The sequence below is a fragment of the Choristoneura fumiferana genome, chromosome Z (genome assembly GCF_025370935.1).
Source record: "Choristoneura fumiferana chromosome Z, NRCan_CFum_1, whole genome shotgun sequence".
In the NCBI taxonomy this organism is placed as follows: domain Eukaryota; kingdom Metazoa; phylum Arthropoda; class Insecta; order Lepidoptera; family Tortricidae; genus Choristoneura; species Choristoneura fumiferana.
Window position 1 is genome coordinate 17,464,612 of NC_133472.1, and position 19,796 is coordinate 17,484,407.

The 19,796-nt window shown below is 37.2% G+C and overlaps 3 protein-coding genes across 3 annotated transcripts in view; 2 read left to right on the top strand and 1 right to left on the bottom strand.

Moving 5' to 3' along the window:
- polo (Serine/threonine-protein kinase polo) overlaps positions 1-11,288 on the top strand; it is a 37,775-nt gene extending 26,487 nt beyond the window's left edge. Inside the window, exons 6-11 of the mRNA XM_074090749.1 lie at positions 904-1,130; positions 1,654-1,760; positions 2,536-2,717; positions 3,886-4,019; positions 5,475-5,587; positions 5,678-11,288. Of these exons, the coding sequence (XP_073946850.1) occupies positions 904-1,130; positions 1,654-1,760; positions 2,536-2,717; positions 3,886-4,019; positions 5,475-5,587; positions 5,678-5,878 (964 nt within the window). The 3' untranslated portion in view covers positions 5,879-11,288. The remainder of the gene's footprint in view (positions 1-903; positions 1,131-1,653; positions 1,761-2,535; positions 2,718-3,885; positions 4,020-5,474; positions 5,588-5,677) is intronic.
- Positions 11,289-13,661: 2,373 nt separating this feature from the next.
- On the bottom strand, positions 13,662-16,696 carry LOC141430203 (stromal cell-derived factor 2). Its single transcript, XM_074090802.1, has 4 exons — positions 16,477-16,696; positions 16,126-16,321; positions 14,997-15,221; positions 13,662-14,910 (listed from the first exon to the last, which is right to left on the bottom strand). Exons 1-4 carry the CDS (start codon positions 16,595-16,597, stop codon positions 14,739-14,741), a joined length of 714 nt encoding a protein of 237 aa, XP_073946903.1. The 5' UTR covers positions 16,598-16,696; the 3' UTR covers positions 13,662-14,738.
- A 138-nt stretch (positions 16,697-16,834) lies between these two features.
- On the top strand, positions 16,835-19,361 carry LOC141430211 (steroid receptor RNA activator 1). Its single transcript, XM_074090812.1, has 3 exons — positions 16,835-17,406; positions 17,496-17,921; positions 18,170-19,361. The coding sequence occupies exons 1-3, from the start codon at positions 17,382-17,384 to the stop codon at positions 18,322-18,324; spliced, it is 606 nt and encodes a 201-aa protein (XP_073946913.1). The 5' UTR covers positions 16,835-17,381; the 3' UTR covers positions 18,325-19,361.
- The last annotated feature ends 435 nt before the right edge of the window (positions 19,362-19,796 follow it).

Below are 19,796 nucleotides of genomic sequence, written 5' to 3' on the forward strand. Positions count from 1 at the left end.
ATAAATCGGGTAATTTTTATACTAACTGGCATTATGAAAAATGACCAATACGAGATAGCAATTTGATTATAACTATTCAAATCATTAAATTGCCTGGGCATTATACATAATGCCTAGTATATATTATATTGGGCAGAGTAATAAAAATATATGCCTCATTTCATTACTATTATATTTTTGAGTTCTTTCGTTTTATAGGTGCATTTTTTATCTATAATGGTTGAATTCAATTCTGGAATTGTTTTGGTCGCAGTTGAACCTAACACACTCCTCCTCGCTTGGCTCGTCGTTGCACCTAACTTTCCGATTGATTGAATCAGACTTCAGGTGGCCAAAAATCAGTTTTAATCAAATAGCCCAAATAAATAATGAAGTTTAGATAATAATGATCACTTTGCCCGGTATAGCTTGTCATTATTCATAATGCCCAGACATTATAAATAATGCCCTTAATTAATCACTTGGTCCATAACATTTAGAATTTTCGTCTTATATTGATAGTTAGACCAGTAAAGCCTTTATTATAATGCATAATTAATATTCTTTTATTACTATGAAACAAAGACATCCGAAAAATACTATCGAAATGTTGTTCTATTTTCCTTTGAAGGAACTATATGATTAATTTTATTCCGCAAATAAGTTCCATAAAACTTAAAAAATGCTAGCCTATTAGTAGGTTAGTTAGGCTAGGCTAGGCTAGGCTTTACCAGTAGGCTACCACAGTTTTTTTTAGCAATTCTGACAAGTATTCAATGTAATATAATATGAATGCTCAAAGAACAATTTATGAGAACTAGAGTCAGCTCCAATGCTGTGTTTGTGGTGGCAATAATCGTAGGATAACGTTTGAGCCGAGCGGTCAAAACGCTCGAATATCGACCTGGGCGGCGTTGGTTGCAGGATCCCGTCGACTCTCCGCAAGCCCGCGATGGAGATGATAGTGATGCAGCTGCAGGAGGAGCCGGCGAACCGGCCCTCCGTGACCAAGCTGCTGCAGCACCAGTTCTTTACGTCGGGCATCATGCCGGCCGCGCTGCCGCCCTCCTGCCTCACCACCGCGCCGCGTACAGACCAACTCGAAAAGTTAGCGCTCCTGCGCCGCCCGCTACATGAAATCAACACCAACGGTAACTCCTACGACGCATTACGTATATATCGTGGTAGTTATGGTACCTTAATAGTCCAATCGTCCTTTAGCTGTAAGGGACTCCAGCTAAAGCAGAGCTTACAGCTAAAGGGGGCGCAATAAACTTTTTCACACCTCTCCTTCAGAAAATAAAATACTTAAAAAAGCCTTGAACAGAAAAGTTGCACTTTGCTCCCTCTCGTCAGGGAGGAAAAGTTACTTTTCTGAAGGAGAGATGAAAATAACTATTTTTACCCTCTCATCGATTAAAAAGTATTAGAAAACAAAGGAATGAGAAGCCACCAAAGTCAGCTAATTTGACACATTTTTTTTGTTTTTTTTTTTCATTTATCTTGCATTGAGGATATGGTTTTCATGAACAGACTATTACCTAGTTTTTAAAAGTTTTTTTTAAAAGCTTATGTCAAGATTGTTTAGAAATATATGCACATTGCGCAATTCTTTCCCCTCTCTTTTTCCGGTATTGACGAGAGAGATTGTTGAATATATGGTGTTTGTTACAGAGGGCCGCGAGGAGATGGTGACGCCCGCGGGCAACGTGGAACCGCCATCGTACCGACAGAACCTGTTGGCACTGCGAGACCAGCTCACACACCTGCTCTCCAGCAAGGTATGTGTATGTCTTTGCGCTTTTTGAAGTAGTCGCCGATGCTATTGTTAGCCACAAAACTTGATAATAAAAGGAACAGAAATATCACGCAAGCTAAAAGAGCAAGCCGCCTAAAAAAAATTTAAAAATGGGCAGACTAGATTTGTAGAGAATAGATTTTGCCGACTTGCCGACTCAAGTGACGATTGCGGCTGATTTCGGGTGCAATGGAGAACGTTCATTTCAGTCCGTCAGTTTTGACAAGTTTATTTTGTGTACGTTTCAGTGAATTCCTTATTACACTGACCAACTTGTTTCATAATCTTAGCAAATACCTTTGCTACCCTGGCTCCATGGGGCCCTGGCGCACATAGACTATTGAAAGATTTGCAGAAGCGCCTGGTTGACATAACTAGAGATCAAAGCGCCGCTCGATATCTCTCTCAAACAATTACCATAGCTATTCAACGAGGTAACGCTGCCAACATTCTTAGCACAATACCACGGGAGCCGTTTCTAGATTTAATTTAGTTTTAAGTAACAGCTTCTACTGTTGTAATTATAAACAGATAATGATCTTCATTAGTATAATTTCTAGTAACTCATAAAGTGCCTAATAGGATAGTAGGCTTTTCCTATTAGTCGGTACATCTCTACTAAAAAGTTATGTATTACTCGTGTACATTTGGTCGGAAGTTTATTATCCTTCACGTAGTCAGCTCGCACATAGCGAGATTGCAAGGCTCTTAACCGCGCCGATTTCCAGCTCTTGGCTATTTATTGTGTCTGTGTACAGCTGAAGTGCCGACCGGATGTTCTGACGGACGAGCTGAGCGACCCGGCCGCGCAGCCTCTCGTGTGGGTCGGCAAGTGGGTGGACTACAGCGACAAATACGGCTTCGGCTACCAGCTCTGTGACGAGTCGGTGGGCGTCATGTTCAACGACACCACCAAGATTGTCATGCTGGCCAATGGAGTGTAAGTCTAACGAAACTATCGCCCCTTATCTTTTATGCTAGAAACACACTGACGGCGGAGGCGGTGCGGTGGTGCGGCGCGGCGCTAAGGCGGTACCGGTTGTAATATTCGAGCTAACATGAAAGGGCACACAGAATACCGCGCGGGAAATAAGCGTAGCGCAGTATTCTGTGTTAGCTCGAATATTACAACTCTCACCGCTCTCTGTGTGTTTCAAGCTTTAGCGCGACGCAGATGCGCGACCGACGTTAACTCAAAAACATCTCGTTTAGTTAATCAATTTTGGGTTGAAAATAATTCCTTTTCAGGATTCCATAAACAAACGAGAAGCCTCTGCTGTCTGATTGTTTAATTGTCACATGGTTCCTATCATTTAACACGTAATAAGCCGACACATTCAACTGTCAATGATGGTGTATTAGGTTACTATGATGATGATGTGTGCCTGTTATTCCTCACTGGGATATAAAGCTCGTTGGAGAGTTTTCCATTTGGTTACTATAACAAGAAATAATCAATCTTCTTCTTTAATATACAAAAATAAATCCCTATTTCCCTTGGTCACGGCATCACGCGTGAACGTCTGGACCGATTTCGCTAATTCTTTTTTGTTGTGTTTGCTATTGTCAGGAGAAGGTTCTTATAAAAGAAGATATAAAAAAAATACATCGGGCGCGAGGCCACGGGCACCAGTTAGTACGAAATAAAGTAAGAATTGAAATTGATACCCAGACAAGAAACGTGTTTTTTCTTTTGTGCGGCCGTACGGAATTCTTCGTGTTCGAGTGCGGCTGGCAGTAAAGCACCGCGAACTGATCGGACTCATCAATGACTTAGTCGTACAAAGATCAGCTGCATGAAATATGATTTTATCAAAATATTCACCTAACGACTTTTTAATTAGGTCTCTGGTGTGTAATGTGATCTCCCAGTGTAACGTGTACAGATGTATTGAATGATGTTTTTTCATCGTATTTTACGTATAAGTTCGTATTTATCTTGCTTCAGTAAGCTAGTTGAGAGAGCAAGTTGCGACCCAATACGATGGCAAAACATTATTCAATAGATCTGTAACATATTATTATATACAGAACGTGTAAAGTCAACTACCTTACGGTTAGGTCATTTTATCATACACTTTCCCTTATATCATGATTATAATCAACAGGAACGTACACTTCATCACCCGCGAAGGTCAAGAGATATATATGACGATGGATGAATATCCACAAGAGCTCTTCAAAAAGATGAAACTTCTTAGTTATTTTAGAAGATATATGACTGATTTCCTAATGAAAGCAGGTAAGTCTAATTTATACATTTAGGTATCACTAATCAGTATTTGTTAAACTAACCATTTAATTCACATTTAATTTATATTTTTCGATGTTCGTTTTTATTTATTTTTCTTTTATTTATCTTACTTGATAAATATTTTTTTCAGTGTATTGAATATGTTTAAGTAAATCTCTGTTTCAAAAGACCTCGGCCTATATATACGCCCACTGCAGGGCACAGGCCTCCTCTCACAATGAGACGGCTTGGACCGTACTACCCACGCGGGTTGGATACTTCACACACGTACTATTTCTTCGCAGGTGTGTGCAGGTTTCCTCGCGATTTTTTCCTTTACCTTAAAGTTCATGCTAAATTGCACGTGTAATTTCGCGCATAGATTCCAATAAACTCGTGCGAGCCCAGGCTCGAACTCGAGACCCTCGCTTGAGGGGCCGTAGACTAAACCACTAGGCTACCACAGCTACAACTAAAGTAATCATTATGTCAGCAGAATGCGTAAGAAAGATAATAAAATATGAACAATAGTAGATTGATAACCAAGGGTGGAAAGTGACCCATTTCACCCGAGATATTTCTGGCGCTCGAACGAAGTGAGAACGCCAATAGTTCGAGGGGAAATGGGTAATTTCACCCGAGTTAGACACTCTACTTTTCATTTCGACTGTGAGGAAAGTAAAATACTACAAAAAAAAGAGAATAATAATAAATTGAATTTACTTATATCCAACCTCCAACGGTACCTTTTCAACCTGGCCCTATACTACGAAGTGCAAAACTCGAACTTCGTATGTTGCCATCCCGCTGACGCTTATGTCATTTAATATGCGAGCGAAAGGGACGGTGCGATACGAACTTCGATTTTCGAGTTTCGTAGTAGCCCCTCTGGCAACTTGCCACGGCCAACTATAAAAAAAAAACGAGTTGGTCACGATCAAGGAGCTTATATACAAAACTGGAGGTTGAACGCCGAAAGAAGCAGTTTGACCTTTATTACTTATTTATATATTCCATCTGTTTCTTTCACATTTCACTAATGACTTCCGTCCCTTTTTTAACCTAACTAAAGAAAGAGATGGAATATGTGCGTGATGTAATAAAGATCAAATTTCTTATTTCAAACGGATGTTCGGCGTTCAACCTCCGGTGTTGTAGTTGTATATAAGCTCCTTGGTCACGACATGCATCTAGATGGCCATGCCGAAACGTGAAAAAAAAGTGTCATTGACGTAACTCAATTATCTTTGACTCCGTGGCTAATCGAAAAATTAAAAAAAAAAATACTTTCCACCCTCGAGATGAAAACACAATTTTCCACCCGGCTATCTTACCCATGAAAATTAAACTTTCTGAACAGGAGAGATGAAAAATGCATTAGTGGCCTTATTCCGGATATTGATGAGTAGAAATTGTAAAATGTGTTTTTTTGTTTGTGACCCGATGTGAATGTTGCGCCGGCAGGAGCTTCGGTGCCGGTGCGCGAGAGCGACGGGCTGTCGCGCCTGCCGCATCTGCACCAGTGGTTCCGGTCCACCCTCGCGGTCATCATGTACCTCACCAACGGGACTCTACAGGTTACATTACACTCACTGCACTATCTGCACTCATTGTATATAGGTACCAAACTTGAATGGGAAAAACTAAACTTTGTTTGCTTTTTGCAGATAAATTTCAAAGACCACACAAAAATTATACTTTGCCCGCTGATGCAGGCAGTGACTTACATCGACGTGGAGAAAAACTTCCGGACATTCCGATTCAGCACCATCGAGAAGCACGGCTGTGACCAGAAACTGTTCAGCAACCTTGGCTATGCCCTAGAGAAGCTTAACAGTGTTCTCACTTACTCCTCTAAACAGAGTTAACCTCTGTCGCATCTAGCGGATACGTTTACATTATAGTTAATTAATTCACGTATGTTCCTCCACTGTGACGAGGATAAAAGTACCAACTCAGTTGAGTACTGAGAGTGATTGGTTAGCAGGGCTGTACAATCTGAAGATGCGTGTCAACTGTCAGTAGAAGGCTATGTCCACTCAAAATCGGTTTAAATCCACGTTTTTGAACATTTGTTATTGACTGTCAGATTTTAGCAGCCTAGTTTATGATATTATTTTTATAACCACTTGAAAACGTTCTCATGTAATCAATTTCTAGAACCTAACTTTTTAATGTTTTCTTATCATTGTACTTACGGTATTTTTTGTTTTAGTTATTATATTTATCGACACGCTTTCTATATCAATAAAATTGCCTATATGATATAACAAGGCTATATGGATATAGTCGGCGGTATGGATTAAGTATTGAAATAACAGCTGTCATAATTCTGTGCATTGAAATAGATCATCTAGATGGTGACTTACTTGATTTTATATAATATAATAATCACGTAGCTCTGAAGTACATAACTTATAATAAATTAATGTAGAAACTTACTTAAATATCTTGTTGTTAACGAAGGAGTAAAATAATGTTGACTCCCGACCTGCTCAAATATGGAATTGAAATGTTTTGAAAATTAATATAGAGGTATTCAATGTTATAGTATTACAATCATTTAATTAAACTGACATTGCTTTTGAGGTAGAATTGATCTGGAACTAAATTTCAGTAATTGATCCGGGAGACAGCGCCGGGCTTACCGCCTGCCCCGCTGCGCTTGATTGCATGTCTAGCGCTGCGCTCGCTATTAACTGCAGTACTCTACTAACTGCAATATACTAGGCTTTCCATACTAAATCCGCGTTTGCATTAAATAGACTTTTTTAAGTACTTATTACGTTATAGTGAATATCACTTTATCTCAGTATGACCGCCATAATTAGGACAGGACAGAGTTTGAGTTATGAGTGTTTTTAAAGTAATTTATAATAGTAGGTATATTTAATATGGTTATGGTTGTATGCGTTAATCTGTCATCTCCCAGGATAACAGGATCAAAGGAATTTGGGCACAAATTTGTGCCTCTGGGAGAGGACAGGTTAATGGAAAAACACTTTTATTGAATGCACAACATACCGCCGATACAGTGCTAATTTGATAGGAACTAGGACCAATATTTTTTTCACGAATATAGTAAAGCAAAAAAATAAGCGTTTTGTATTCATTTCATACATATATGTTTATTATTAAATAAAAACAAAAACACTTTCCTAAGCCCGTGCAATATTTTACCTCCCATGTTAACAACAAGAAAACAATAAAAAATACTTTAAAAAAAGTACATCTAAAGGCTGAGCTCTTATGGAAAACCGACTATGACCTTTGCTCTGACAATCTCATCTAGGATCATAGAAGTTTTGTATGGTTTGAAATAATTTATTTAAGGAAGTATTAGAGCAGTGATCTCACTGCGATTCATATTCACTGGGGCAGTGCAGTGTAGTCCGCTCACAAACAATGAAAATGACGAGGCGAGTATCCTGCCCGTCGAATATGGCCTTGGTAATATACTTTATGTATTAGGAATATTCTTCTATATGGTCTAACTCCGCGCTCCGGATCCGTCTAAAGAATAAAGAATACTAATTTACAGTATATGTCACTGTAATCATTAACCGACTTGAACGTTTCTGTGGCATAGAAATAAATTAAACGTGTTTATTGTATTAAGTTGTCCCCGTCAAATCTCTTCGCACTGCCTTTATGTAACACAACCGCGACTAGATCTTAATTTAAAAAAGACAAGACAAAAAGTCGCTTACTATGCATTTTCGTTAGTATTGATTTATTGATTATATAATAAATTTGGAAATGTACTATGAAAAACCAGATGCAAACAAGCAAAACTATAAATAAATGGAAAGCCGAGAATTTTCATAAACCTTAGTCTCAAGTCCGTCACTTGCAACAGTCTTAGCCAAAGTTCGCAGAAATTCGTTTCGTATATTCGACTTTTTGGTGTTGTTAAAATTGGCTCCCTATACTTAATTTATCAATACACATAATAAATAATACTTATAATTGTTTGTATCCTGCTATTTTCTTTTCTATTTGCGTTTGATTTATTTAATATTATTAATTTATTACATAAATGTATAAATTTGGATATTTGTTGTTATTCTATCGCACAAAAATGGCTGAACGCATTATAATAAAATCTTTAATATTAAATACAATTAATAGAACAAATTCATTGAATTAATTGTATCTTAGTCCATAACTTATATTATAAATGTTCATATGCGAAATTAGATACACTAAAAATGACACCTCAGATCCAGATTCCTGAAATAATAGTGAAGAAGTCAAATAACATCATCATTATCAGTCACTTTAATATTGAATTCTTCGTTTAATTAATTAATATATCTATGTAAACTTGACTACCTTCAGCTTGACATTTTATATTATGATTATATTAAATTAATAAATAACCAAATACCTGTCAGTCACGCAAGCGGAGCCATGGGTGGGCATTAGCTAGATTATTGAAGAAATTATACTAAAAATGCAATAAATCTTCTTTTTTGCCTGGATAGTTAAAAATACCTTATTATAACTGACCCGTAACATACACGAATTGTCAAATACTTCATTCAATGAAATTACCATGTTAATTAAGACAGAATGTATTTTGTCGGAAAAGTGCATATTTTATGTTGCTTTCTCAACTAGACTAGCTAACTCAAGTTTACTGAAGCTTATAGGAAGCGTTTATACCTGCTGAGCGCAACTCTTCTTAATATATACGTTAATGTGTCTTCTCCAATAATTATTCGTGATAGACTTTTATTTTCTTTAAAAACGAACTAATGTTTATGACCGGTTTTTAAAGGAAATAAAAGTCTGTCACGAATAATTATTGGAGCAGACACATTAACATATATATTAAGAAGAGTTCTAACAGACAACATTTTTAATTTTTATTCAATTTTTATGGAATAATCGAGAAAAACTAACACAAATGCATCGTTGCCAGCTCAGCAGGTATAAACGCTCTTAACTTATCCCGACAAAATACGATGGAAAAACGTTATTCACTAGACCTGTAATTCTAATTTGTGACAGTCGCCATTAGATATTTCGGAGCGGCCAAGGTGATCAATAAGCATAAATTCCTTGTAGCGATTTAACGGATCGCATTTCACCTCGATCTAATAAAATTTCAGTAGAATCTTATACGTGACTCAATTTTTCGCGTAGCTTTTTACAATAATAGTATAATTCATATGAAGCATTTCATTTGTCGTGTATTATTTTACCCTCGACGCATTTCGTTCACGATTGAGACACAACGCGATACTTAAATGGACGATAGAGGTGAAATGAGACTATAAAATTAAACGATTGTGACAACACGCTAAAATTAAATTTACGATCGAGGTGAAATGCGATCTGGTGAATCTCTACAAGGAATTTAAGCTTTTGAAGTAAATTACTAACAAATGCCTTAATTAATAATAGAGTGCATGTGCCGATATTTTTGACCACCTTGGCCGGTCTGAAATATCTGATGGCGACTGTACATGAATATTTGTATAAACGCAATATTTAAAAACCATTTTTTGGAAAAATTCAAGAACAATACCAAAAAGTTGTTTAACTGTTGCCACAGAACAAATAATAGTACAAGGACTGTTGCTACATTTATTTTGCTTGTTTATATTATTTATATATTTTAATGCAGTGTAAGCAAGCTAGATGGGTTTGTGCGAGCTTGTCTCAAAATCTACTGAGGCCAAGCACTGAACTGCATAAAATATCGTGATTTAAAGTTTGAAAAATTATTTACTTGCTTTGTATCAGAGATGGGGATATATTTGCTCTAAGATTCAATATCATTGTAGCAATATAGCTAAGAGAAACTTAAAATTTGAGTTGAGAATAGGTACTATTAATGATGTATTGGTGGGTTATCTTTTTTTTTGTGCAGATGTACTCGCTTTTGAAAGATTACATTTATTATTTGTAATAAAAATAAATACTTGTTATTTTCAACATTTAGAAAATATGGTGTTTACTTTTGACAAAGGTTCTGAAGCAATATTTTTCCCAATAATCTACGCAAGAGATTAACGTAAATAGCTCCGCCTTTGAAGTTTATTTAAAACTTCGAATCCAGTTTTCTTTGTATACCGCGATGTGAGTATTTTACCATTATGCCAGATTAATAGTCAACTACACTATGGAAATAAAAATGTAAATAATCATAGAAAAGTAATTATCGCGACCTTTGAACTGGAATATCTTGACTTGTGAATAACGGAATATTATTAGAATTATAGCTAAATAATAACACGTAAATAGAGCCACTTGGTTTTTAATGTTTTATAGCTGACGTGGCGAAAACGAAACCCTAATAGTCTCATCCTGTCTGACTGTCAGCCTGTCCGTCCATCCGTATGTTAACAACGCCATGTAAATTAAATTTTGGAGTTCATTGACAGCAACTTTCTATCTAGTTAAATTACGAAACTTTTGAAAATATTTGATTCGGTCAAAAATGATTAGGTTAATAGAGACTGGCATCAAAAACAAAAATACATTATATACTTTGTATGTATATGGAAAAATCAAGGTGAATTGTGCGTAACAAATACTTTTAACGAAAATTGGTTTGAACATGTCTTTTGATTTCGGAAACAACGCCAAAAAGTGGTTCTTTCACGGAAGTATGGAACCGCCACTATTTTCTTTTGTGTTGGCGGCTGAGCGATTATTATAGTAATCATTTATATTTAGTTTCAACCACGGAACCCATTATAATGCGTGGTCAGACAAACAATCCTACTCAAAACTTAAACAGTTATTCAATTTGTTTTTTAATAGTGTAAAACTTAAGATCTATGCGTTTATTCTTTATATCTTCTTTCGTCTCAAGGTTTGAATTGAATGCCTGAGTATTTGAAATTATTACATGAAATTTATTTGATTTGAAACAATTAATCAACTATTTGTTATTCTTAAATGTTAATATTTAACGTTAGCGTTTTACTATGTGCCGTTTTGAAGTAGTGATGATGTTGATTTAGGAGCCATTTACGTTTACTTTTTTAAGAATTTGTTTGCATGCTTCAGTGGTACGAAAAAAATAAATAATCACTTAAAATTGTGGTTTATGTTCTAAATTTAAGTACCTGGGCTACAGAGTTCTTCGGCCATACAAAGTTATGGATAACATGGTTTGATTTTAGTCTGCATTTCTGTCAACTTTTAAAATGTAAAAAAGTAGTTATAGTGACATAACTACAATAGTTGAACATACATATAATAATATAGATATTGATATATTCTTTAACTAGCTTTTTCCCGCGATTTCGTCTGCGTAGATTTTTATATTTACACAATACTCCATAGGAATGAGGATAATAATCCCGCATTTGCCCGTTTCCGTGGGATTTTCGAAAAATCTCTTCAAACTACGGCTAAGGCTAAACAATCCACTAAAAAATCTGATCACCCCGTTTCACATCTATAATGCTTAAGGAATGAGATTTTAAATCATCCCTTACTATTTTCCTACATCGCGCGATATTAAAGATTGTACGATGTCTTTGGGATCGCAACCCAGACTCGCGCTGGCTTGCCGTTTTAGCCGAAAGCGAAGCGGCCTGCCTGGCTAGAGCGCTCCTGAGTCTCTCGCCGCGCTCTTCCTCAGACTTATGGTGAATGAGACCGTGCCCCTTGTAGCCTCAATGCGTTGCGAGACTTTCGCAAAAGATTCGTTTTTTTTTTTCGGGAAGGCATGGTTGTTGTTCTTTTTGTTTAATAAACATGGCTCTGTCCATTGGAGGACAATTTTGCCAGTGTCTACTTAGTAGGTTTTGACTTGTACGGTAAAAAAATCTAGAAAACTAAATATGAGAGGTAATCGTGGATGAACGATGACAGCGCGAAGGAAGGAAGTTCCGATGTTGTTGCGATAGTGATAGTCTATTGATGGTATCGTGGCCTAATTTTCATTAGAGATGTGCCGACTATCCGGCTTCTTACTTTACATGTATTTTTCAATAAAATATTCATTTTCATGTATACGCAGAGAGGGAATTACATTACATAAAAACCTTAAGCTCTTCAGTATTTACTTCGTCTTATAGTATTTACTGTTTTTCCTTGCCCATCACGCAACCACCACGAGAAATTATTATTTGGCATTAGTTACACTTGACTTCACGGGAATCATTGTCTAATTGTTAAAAAAACCGGACAAGAGCGTGTCGGACACGCCCGAAATAGTGTTCCGTAGCCATTACGAAAAAAATAAGTAATATTTTTCTAAGGATTTCTTATTTTGTACGGAATATTCCAAGTTTAGGTATATTTTATACATTAGGCTGCTATTTACTCTTAAACTACTAATAATTCTCAAGAAAACTTAGCAGTTATACTTCTCCTTGTAAGTTTGTTAGAGGGGGGAGGGGACGCTCGCTTTTAATGAAATTTTGCACTTTAAAGTTGAATATTTTGCAAACAAATCACTGAATCGAAAAATCGTTTGAACAACCCCGTTATGGTTTTAAAAGACCTAGCCAACGATACCCCACACTACTTGGTTGAATGAGAAAGAAAATCACCCCCACTACGTCTATGGGAGGTAAACTAAAAAAATTTTTTCATTTTTTTATTGTACCATTTTGTCGGCATAGTTTACATATTTATTCGTGCAAAATTACAGCTTTCTTGCATTGACAGTCCCTGAGCAAAGCCGCGGACGGAGAGACAGACAGAAATGGCGAAACTATAAGGGTTCCGTTTTTGCCATTTTGGCTATGGAACCCTAAAAACCGATACACTAGACTTTCTTTTTGACGCCATTAAATTTAATTTAATTTTTTTTTTGCGCAGATACACAGCCAATGATAGCCAGGTAAAAGAAATAAAAGGTAAAAAATCTAGAAATAATACGAAATAAATAAATAAACAGGTTCCAACACGCTTCCAGGCTTACAGCCGGTTAACGAGGCGTCACGGAAATTCCTTCTTTACAACCGACTAATCGGCGTCGGCCAAAGTCATAATCGGCTCATAGATGTGTTCAGTGGGTTTCAAAAATAAATGATCAAAATATTTTGTGGCCGTTTTACATGACGTGTTTTTTTTTCGGCTGGATGGCAAACGAGCAAGTGGGTCTCCTGATGGTAAGAGATCAACCACCGCCCATAAACATCTATGCGTTGCCAACCTAGAGGCCTAAGATGGGATACCTCAAGTGCTAGTAATTGCACCGGCTGTCTTACTCTCCACGCCGAAACACAACGGTGCAAGCACTGCTCCTTCACGGCAGAATTAGCGAGCAAGATGGTGGTAACAATACGGGCGGACCTTGCACAAGGTCCTACCACCTGCACAACACACGACACGATATGATACGAAGTGACACGATAGCTTGCAAAAAAAAACTATAATTATATTATGAGGAATCTGGGTGAGGTCACACTCCAGCCAATTTACTATCTCATGTGCGTGTCGAATACAAACAGGCTATGTCTAAACACACCTGCGTGTCACAACTTGAGTTAAAGACGGTACAATAAATAATAAATAAATAAATATCACGGGACAATTCACACCAATTAACCTAGTCCCAAAGTAAGCTTAGCAAAGCTTGTGTTATGGGTACTAAGCAACGGATAAATATAATTATTAATTATATAGATAGATACATACTTAAATACATATTAAACACCCAATAAAACTGCGAACTCACTACACACTTTAGTTTAATTGTTTTGACAGTTTCGTCATTTTCAGAATTTGATTCGTAGCAAAATGTCTTACACAAAACCAATATATAGTAAGTATAGTCAGCATCGAATATCCTTATATATGACGTGGCCAAAGCGCTCAAATATATCGGACAACGCTCTAAGGCTCTTGTCAGTTAACATTGCACATTACGGTTTATCTAAGCATCTCGAGGTCGAGGGATCCTTGAAGCTGACTATACATTTTAGTGGGCATTACTTAGAAATAAATATCACATAACACTTTTGTTAGCAATGATTTTGGAATAAGCGTGAAATTAGAGAACCTCAGGAACAATCAAATTGTGACATTAAATTTATTTCAAGCTACATTCTATTTTTTTTTTCATACATTAAATAACACATTATTTGCCCTACCCAACATCTTTATGAATAACTTGATAAATCTTTCTATTGGATTTATTGGTTGCATTTCCGTTCTTGGTAATCTTCGAATGTTGAAGTAGTTGGCGCTTAGGCAAGCTACCAATTTTAACACTGGGAATGCGCTACAAGAAGTCATAAGCAGTACAGTCACCAGCACCAACATCTGACACAACAAGCCTGCATAAATATCTGATACGACTCTATTTCTAGGGCCAGTAGGATGTGACAGATATTTTTGCAAGCTCCGTCGTGGCAGATATCAATAACTACCACTTGACCAATGTAAATTATTTTGTCTGTACAAAGAAAATCTTAAGTAAGACAAATATCGCAGTACTGAAGGTAAAACATAACAATAAATATGTTGTGTTGAATAAACGAGGGCCAAAAGAGAAGCGAAATACCGCTAGATGGCGTTAGTATCGTGGGGTTTTATGACGTTATAGTCTTGCTTGCAATTGCCTAAACTAAATGAGCCACATCGCATCGTGAAATAAATGAGCCAATTGCAAGCAAGGCCGTAACATCAAAAAAATCTCACGTTACTAACGCCATCTAGGGATATTTCGCCTGTCTTTTACCCCTCATTAGATATAGGTAACATAATGTTACAATTATTTTGCTATAAATTAAGTCCATATTTTCCATATTATAATTCAGTGTGGGCTGCATGTTGAAATGTCAGTGGGTCACTGGGATGCACGAAAAGCCCTTCTTTAGCTTCCCAATCCGTATAGGCTCCATACTGTGAGGAAATACCTACTATTTCGCCCTGACCACTGATAGGCCTGCCGAAGGTGCGGCCAGAGCCCGCCAGGAACCTGTGGCAATAAAACATGGTCAGCATCATAGCATAGAGGTTAAGATATAACACACAACACTATTATAATTATGTAATGCTACTCACACAGCAGTATCAACATGTCTCAACTTGATTGGAGTATCTCTCCTCCAGTAATCATTGTTGCAGACAACAGTCCAATGATCGCCACTGTCGCCTTCACCTCCATCGTCGCCATAACAGGATACCTCCTGGTTACCCGACAGAGGCGAAGAGAAATAGTGTGAGTGGAGATTTTTCTTAGTGGATAAATGTTGAAGGCGAATGTTGGTATTGCACTTAATAGGTTCCCTGCAAAAGACAATTGAAATCAGTGGCTATCCTACTAAATCAGTACAAAATATTCACAGGTTTAAAAAAAGGCAACAGTCTTGTTTATTAGAAAAATAACTAAACTTGTGATTGTTTGTTGGACTGAACATACACTTTTGGTCTTGGAGAGTTTATGTGCTTTCATGTAGCGTTTGGGAACAATCTACATAATGAAGTGACTTCACCCACACATTCATGTGTCTTCCGTGACTACATTGATATTCCACATGAAATGAATTAATACTCACTCTTTTAAGAACTATGGACCCATAATCACTTCAATGAACACAAATACATATTTACAAAAGCATAAATAAAATAAGTTGCTTATCTGCTCTTAGTCCTTTGACTGATCACAAGTGCGAGGTGCAAGTTTAAAAAATGTATAAAGAATAGCTTGAATGAGGTTTTGGCCGGAACTAAAACATAAACTTGTTTTGGTTACAGCTGCAAATGGGTATATTTTGCAAAAATGTGTACCATTTATTTTTATAACAATTTTAGAACTACTCAGAATCAAGAGCACAATCAATTTCGATAGTTTGAAAAAATGTCCCAAACAAAAACATCAGTTTTGTGACTTTTTCATACACTTGGCACAAACTATATGCGAAAAAAACTAAGTACATTTAAAAAAAGGTACTTTTTTTTATGAAAACTCCCATACTTAGTTTTGGTTGGCCACTAACAGAAAACAAAAATTTTTACTGATACAAATTGAGATAGAGTAGATGATTAAACATTTGTATCCACTAAACTAAATATTGCTTTTAATTATGGATATTTTTCACTTGTTGCCATTGGCAATGGTTAGAAAAACCTAATTTGAAAACAAGCCATCAGAAAATATTTCAGCATTTATAAAAAAGAATGTTTATTATACCCTCTTTTGCAAGTTTCGCCCATAGGAGCGCGCACCAGCCAGTGGCTGTTGGTGTCGTCAGTCACGTCGACGGCCGTGACGGACTGCTGGCCGGAGCCCGAGCCATACTTCACGTCGTGCGAGTGCAGCCGCAGCCGTAGGTCCACGTTCATTATTTTCAATATAGTGCCGCATGTAACAAATTCCGCTTTGGACCCTAAATAAAACAAGAAACACACGGTCTTTTTGTAAAAATGTTACTTGTAGTGTTAAGTTTCCTGGCACAAAATCCTCCCATAAGATAGGGCCACGTAATTCGCTCGCATTGAAGCCAGCAGGACGAGATGATAATGAAACCGAACTATAGCTTACCTTCTGTTACTTGAATTAAGAACAGGGTCGCTAGAAGTAAAAGGCGCAGTTTGTCGGAAATTTTGTAGAAAGACATTACTTTTACTATTTTTGTGTCACTATTACTATAATAAACAAGCATGGAAATCGTCTAATGCTTCGAACCCCTGAACTCGGGCGATCTATCTATGCGCTCAGTTCAATTGCTAGCAAGCGATTAACCAATGACAATGACACTAGCTTTGACAGCACGCACACCAAAGCAACAACCACCGCGCCACGCGAGCCGCGAGCCAAACGCGCAGCCCTCGCTAGAAAATTCGAAGTTTCGTACCGTCCCGCTGATGCTATATTATTTAATACGAGAGTGAGAGGGACGGTACGATACCAATTTCGTAGTAGCCCTACAGTGTGGTTTGGTTCCTCTTGGTTCGCCCACTTGGCCACAGATACTAAACCTAACCCTGTATTAACTACACGTCTCGTTCGCTCGCTATTGGACTGTAGTTGCGTCTCATGAATGACTCGGAATATTACTGTGATTTTCTCCCGTCAGTGTGCAGCACTAGCACAAAGCCATAAACAGCAGGGCTACTACGAAACTGGAGACTCGAAGTTCGTCTCCTAAATGCGAAAACCAAAGTACTTCGTATCGTACCGCCTCTCTCACTCGTATTAAATAGAAGTGTCAGAGGGACGGAACGGAACGACACGAACTTCGAATTTTGTAGTACCTAGTAGTCTGACACTGTCATTGATTGCTATATTTGCAATAATAGCGATTACAATAGCGATGATAATAGGTATCGGTGTCCTCAGTGGTCCCACGCCAGCTGGTTTGGTTTTATGTACTTTCCTTATTTATTAGACAAACTATTTTTTCGTATATTTTCCACTATTAGTTTTATGCTTCTTCACTGCTGAAAATGGAATCCGCCAACAATAGCAAAGGTATAAATTTGTACTTTCTTAAATGTTTAATACTTCTTTTATAACATTTAACTACAAAATAGTTTGTTAACTTGACTTTTTATTTTTAGTATCGTTTGAGCCAGGTTGGAATGATCCACCAAAGATTTCTTATGATCCAACACAAACTCCTCCAAAGCCACGAAACTTTTTAAACAAAAGGGTGGCGTTTCCTTTATCGGGTGCAAACGTTAGTCCAGTAACGTTGCCCCCCGTCAACCTGCCGCCGATGCCAAATGTCGCGCTTATCGCCCCTCCTGCGCCAACGCCAGCTAACAGTCTACACCACAATCAGCCTAGTGGTTCTAGTTCATGCCTTACCAATGAACATATTCTCGAAGAAGTCAGTAAAATCTTACTGCAACTTTTAGAAGCTAGTTCTGAATTAGGATCAAAATCAAATGACATAAAGAGAAGAGTAAGGATAATGGAGCAAATGTGGAGAGACGGGAAGTTCAATCATGATGTACAAGAACAGATGAAGGAGTTGGCTTGTGGTAATTGTACCATTAAATTAATAATAAAATAATAAGTGAAATTCAACCTAAACAACTACACTGACTGTCTGAATAAATGTATCCCTCAGCAGTGCACAGGCCTTCATAAAATTGCATTATTATTTGCATCATGTCAATCTAAATGCATACTTGTCACTATCCACTTGTCACAAGAAGCCAAAATAATTATTATAAGATTGTTAAGACTGTTAATAATAGTTTAATGTTAATTCCATATTATTTTTCAGCTCTAAGAGATGACGTCCCTGACAAGGCAGATGAGATTCACAAATCTTTGATGGTGAACCATGTCAGTGCTGTAGGCATGTGGATGCCCGGGGTCAAGCAACTTATTCACCACTGTATAGCACGCTCTGAACTGCTGGCAATAGATAAAGAGTGATCATTAATGTATATTATGTTAATTTTAATGTGACATTTGAAACAGTTGAGGATTTGCCACACAGAATGTGTTCCAAGTCCCCCTTTTAATTGCAAAAAGCAATTGCTTTGACTGGGCCACAGGCTTCACATTCAGTTTTCCAAATCCTTTGGTATTTTACATGTTAAATATTTATAAGAATAGATGTTCATATTTTTTACTTTGTATTTTGTTTAGTTGTGATAGTAGATTAAGAAATATAAGAGTTGTTATGAATATTTTAGCAATTTTAAATATTCTGCATAATTCGTACAAAGCTACAAGCTTATGAGATTAGGCTCCTACATTGGGAAGATACAAATGACATTGTTGTTACATTTTAGTACTTGTTATTAAATTTACAATTAATGTCCCACTGTTTGCAATGTTTGTCATTAGGAGATATGGGCCCGAAAGTAGACCAAATTAAAGCCAGAGTTTTACAAGTGCCTAAGTGCAGCCAGTAAAACTGCAACAATGAATTACTCCAAGCGAACTAGCTACGCGTACGTCGGCCTCACTTGATTATTTACAAAATTCTGTCTTTATTTTTATTTGGATTAAGCCCAGTTGTATGTAGTTAAATGTAACCTGCTGCTTTGTATTTATAATACATATATTTGTTTTATAAAGAATGTTCTTTGCACAGGCACCTGACATGTGGATTTTATATTTGCCTCTTATGAACGGTGGTTCCCTGCCTTTTTTAACCAGGAACCTCTTTGATAACATGATTAATTGAAACAGCGAGCTCAAGGTTAAAAAAAAATGTATTATTACAATTTTAAGTAGGCAATTCAATGAGATTTTTGAGCAGTAGGTAGAATCTTTTGTGAATCCTATTTTAGCTGTTCTAGACCTTTGATGGTATGCCACACATTGGGAACCACTGCCCACAAATTAACAATTTTTAACTACAATCCTTGGCATGGTACGCAATAAATATAGATTATTTTGACCATTGCTTAAAAGCTTAAAATTAAGATTCTCTCTTATAATGAATAGAATAAATCTTTTTAATTAAATTGTTTTTTTTTGTAATATACCTCCCTAGTAAGAAGGTTACCTAACGTTTATATAGTTCAAGTCCTTGCACAAGAAAAAAACCATGAAAATAATGTTGCCGATGGGGCCAGAAGGTTCTCGAATGGCGTCCGCGGACCGGGAGACGAGCTGTCGGTAGGCCTCCAACAAGATGGAGCGACGACTTGGTTAAGATCGCGGGATCGCGGTGGATGCGGAAAGCACGAGACCTGAGGTCTGAGTGGAGAGCCTTGGGGGAGGCCTATGTCCAACAGTGGACGTCTTTCGGCTGACATGATGATGACAGGCTTATTACGAGCCATCAAGTGATATTAACCCAATAAATAGTATTTATGCAAGATACACGACTATAGGTCTACTCGTGTTGGCTCGTGCTGAGGCACCGACTTCAATCAGATTCAAACCTATTT

Excerpts from the sequence above, each read along its gene's own strand:
- LOC141430203 (XM_074090802.1), bottom strand. The coding sequence starts at position 16,597 with ATGCTTGTTTATTATAGTAATAGTGACACAAAAATAGTAAAAGTAATG. Across the intron at positions 15,222-16,125 it reads GGCGAAACTTGCAAAAGAGG|GGAACCTATTAAGTGCAATA; the intron begins GTATAATAAACA and ends TGTCTTTTGCAG. Across the intron at positions 14,911-14,996 it reads AGACATGTTGATACTGCTGT|GTTCCTGGCGGGCTCTGGCC; the intron begins GTGAGTAGCATT and ends TTATTGCCACAG.
- LOC141430211 (XM_074090812.1), top strand. The coding sequence starts at position 17,382 with ATGGAATCCGCCAACAATAGCAAAG. Across the intron at positions 17,407-17,495 it reads ATCCGCCAACAATAGCAAAG|TATCGTTTGAGCCAGGTTGG; the intron begins GTATAAATTTGT and ends TTTTATTTTTAG. Across the intron at positions 17,922-18,169 it reads GATGAAGGAGTTGGCTTGTG|CTCTAAGAGATGACGTCCCT; the intron begins GTAATTGTACCA and ends ATTATTTTTCAG.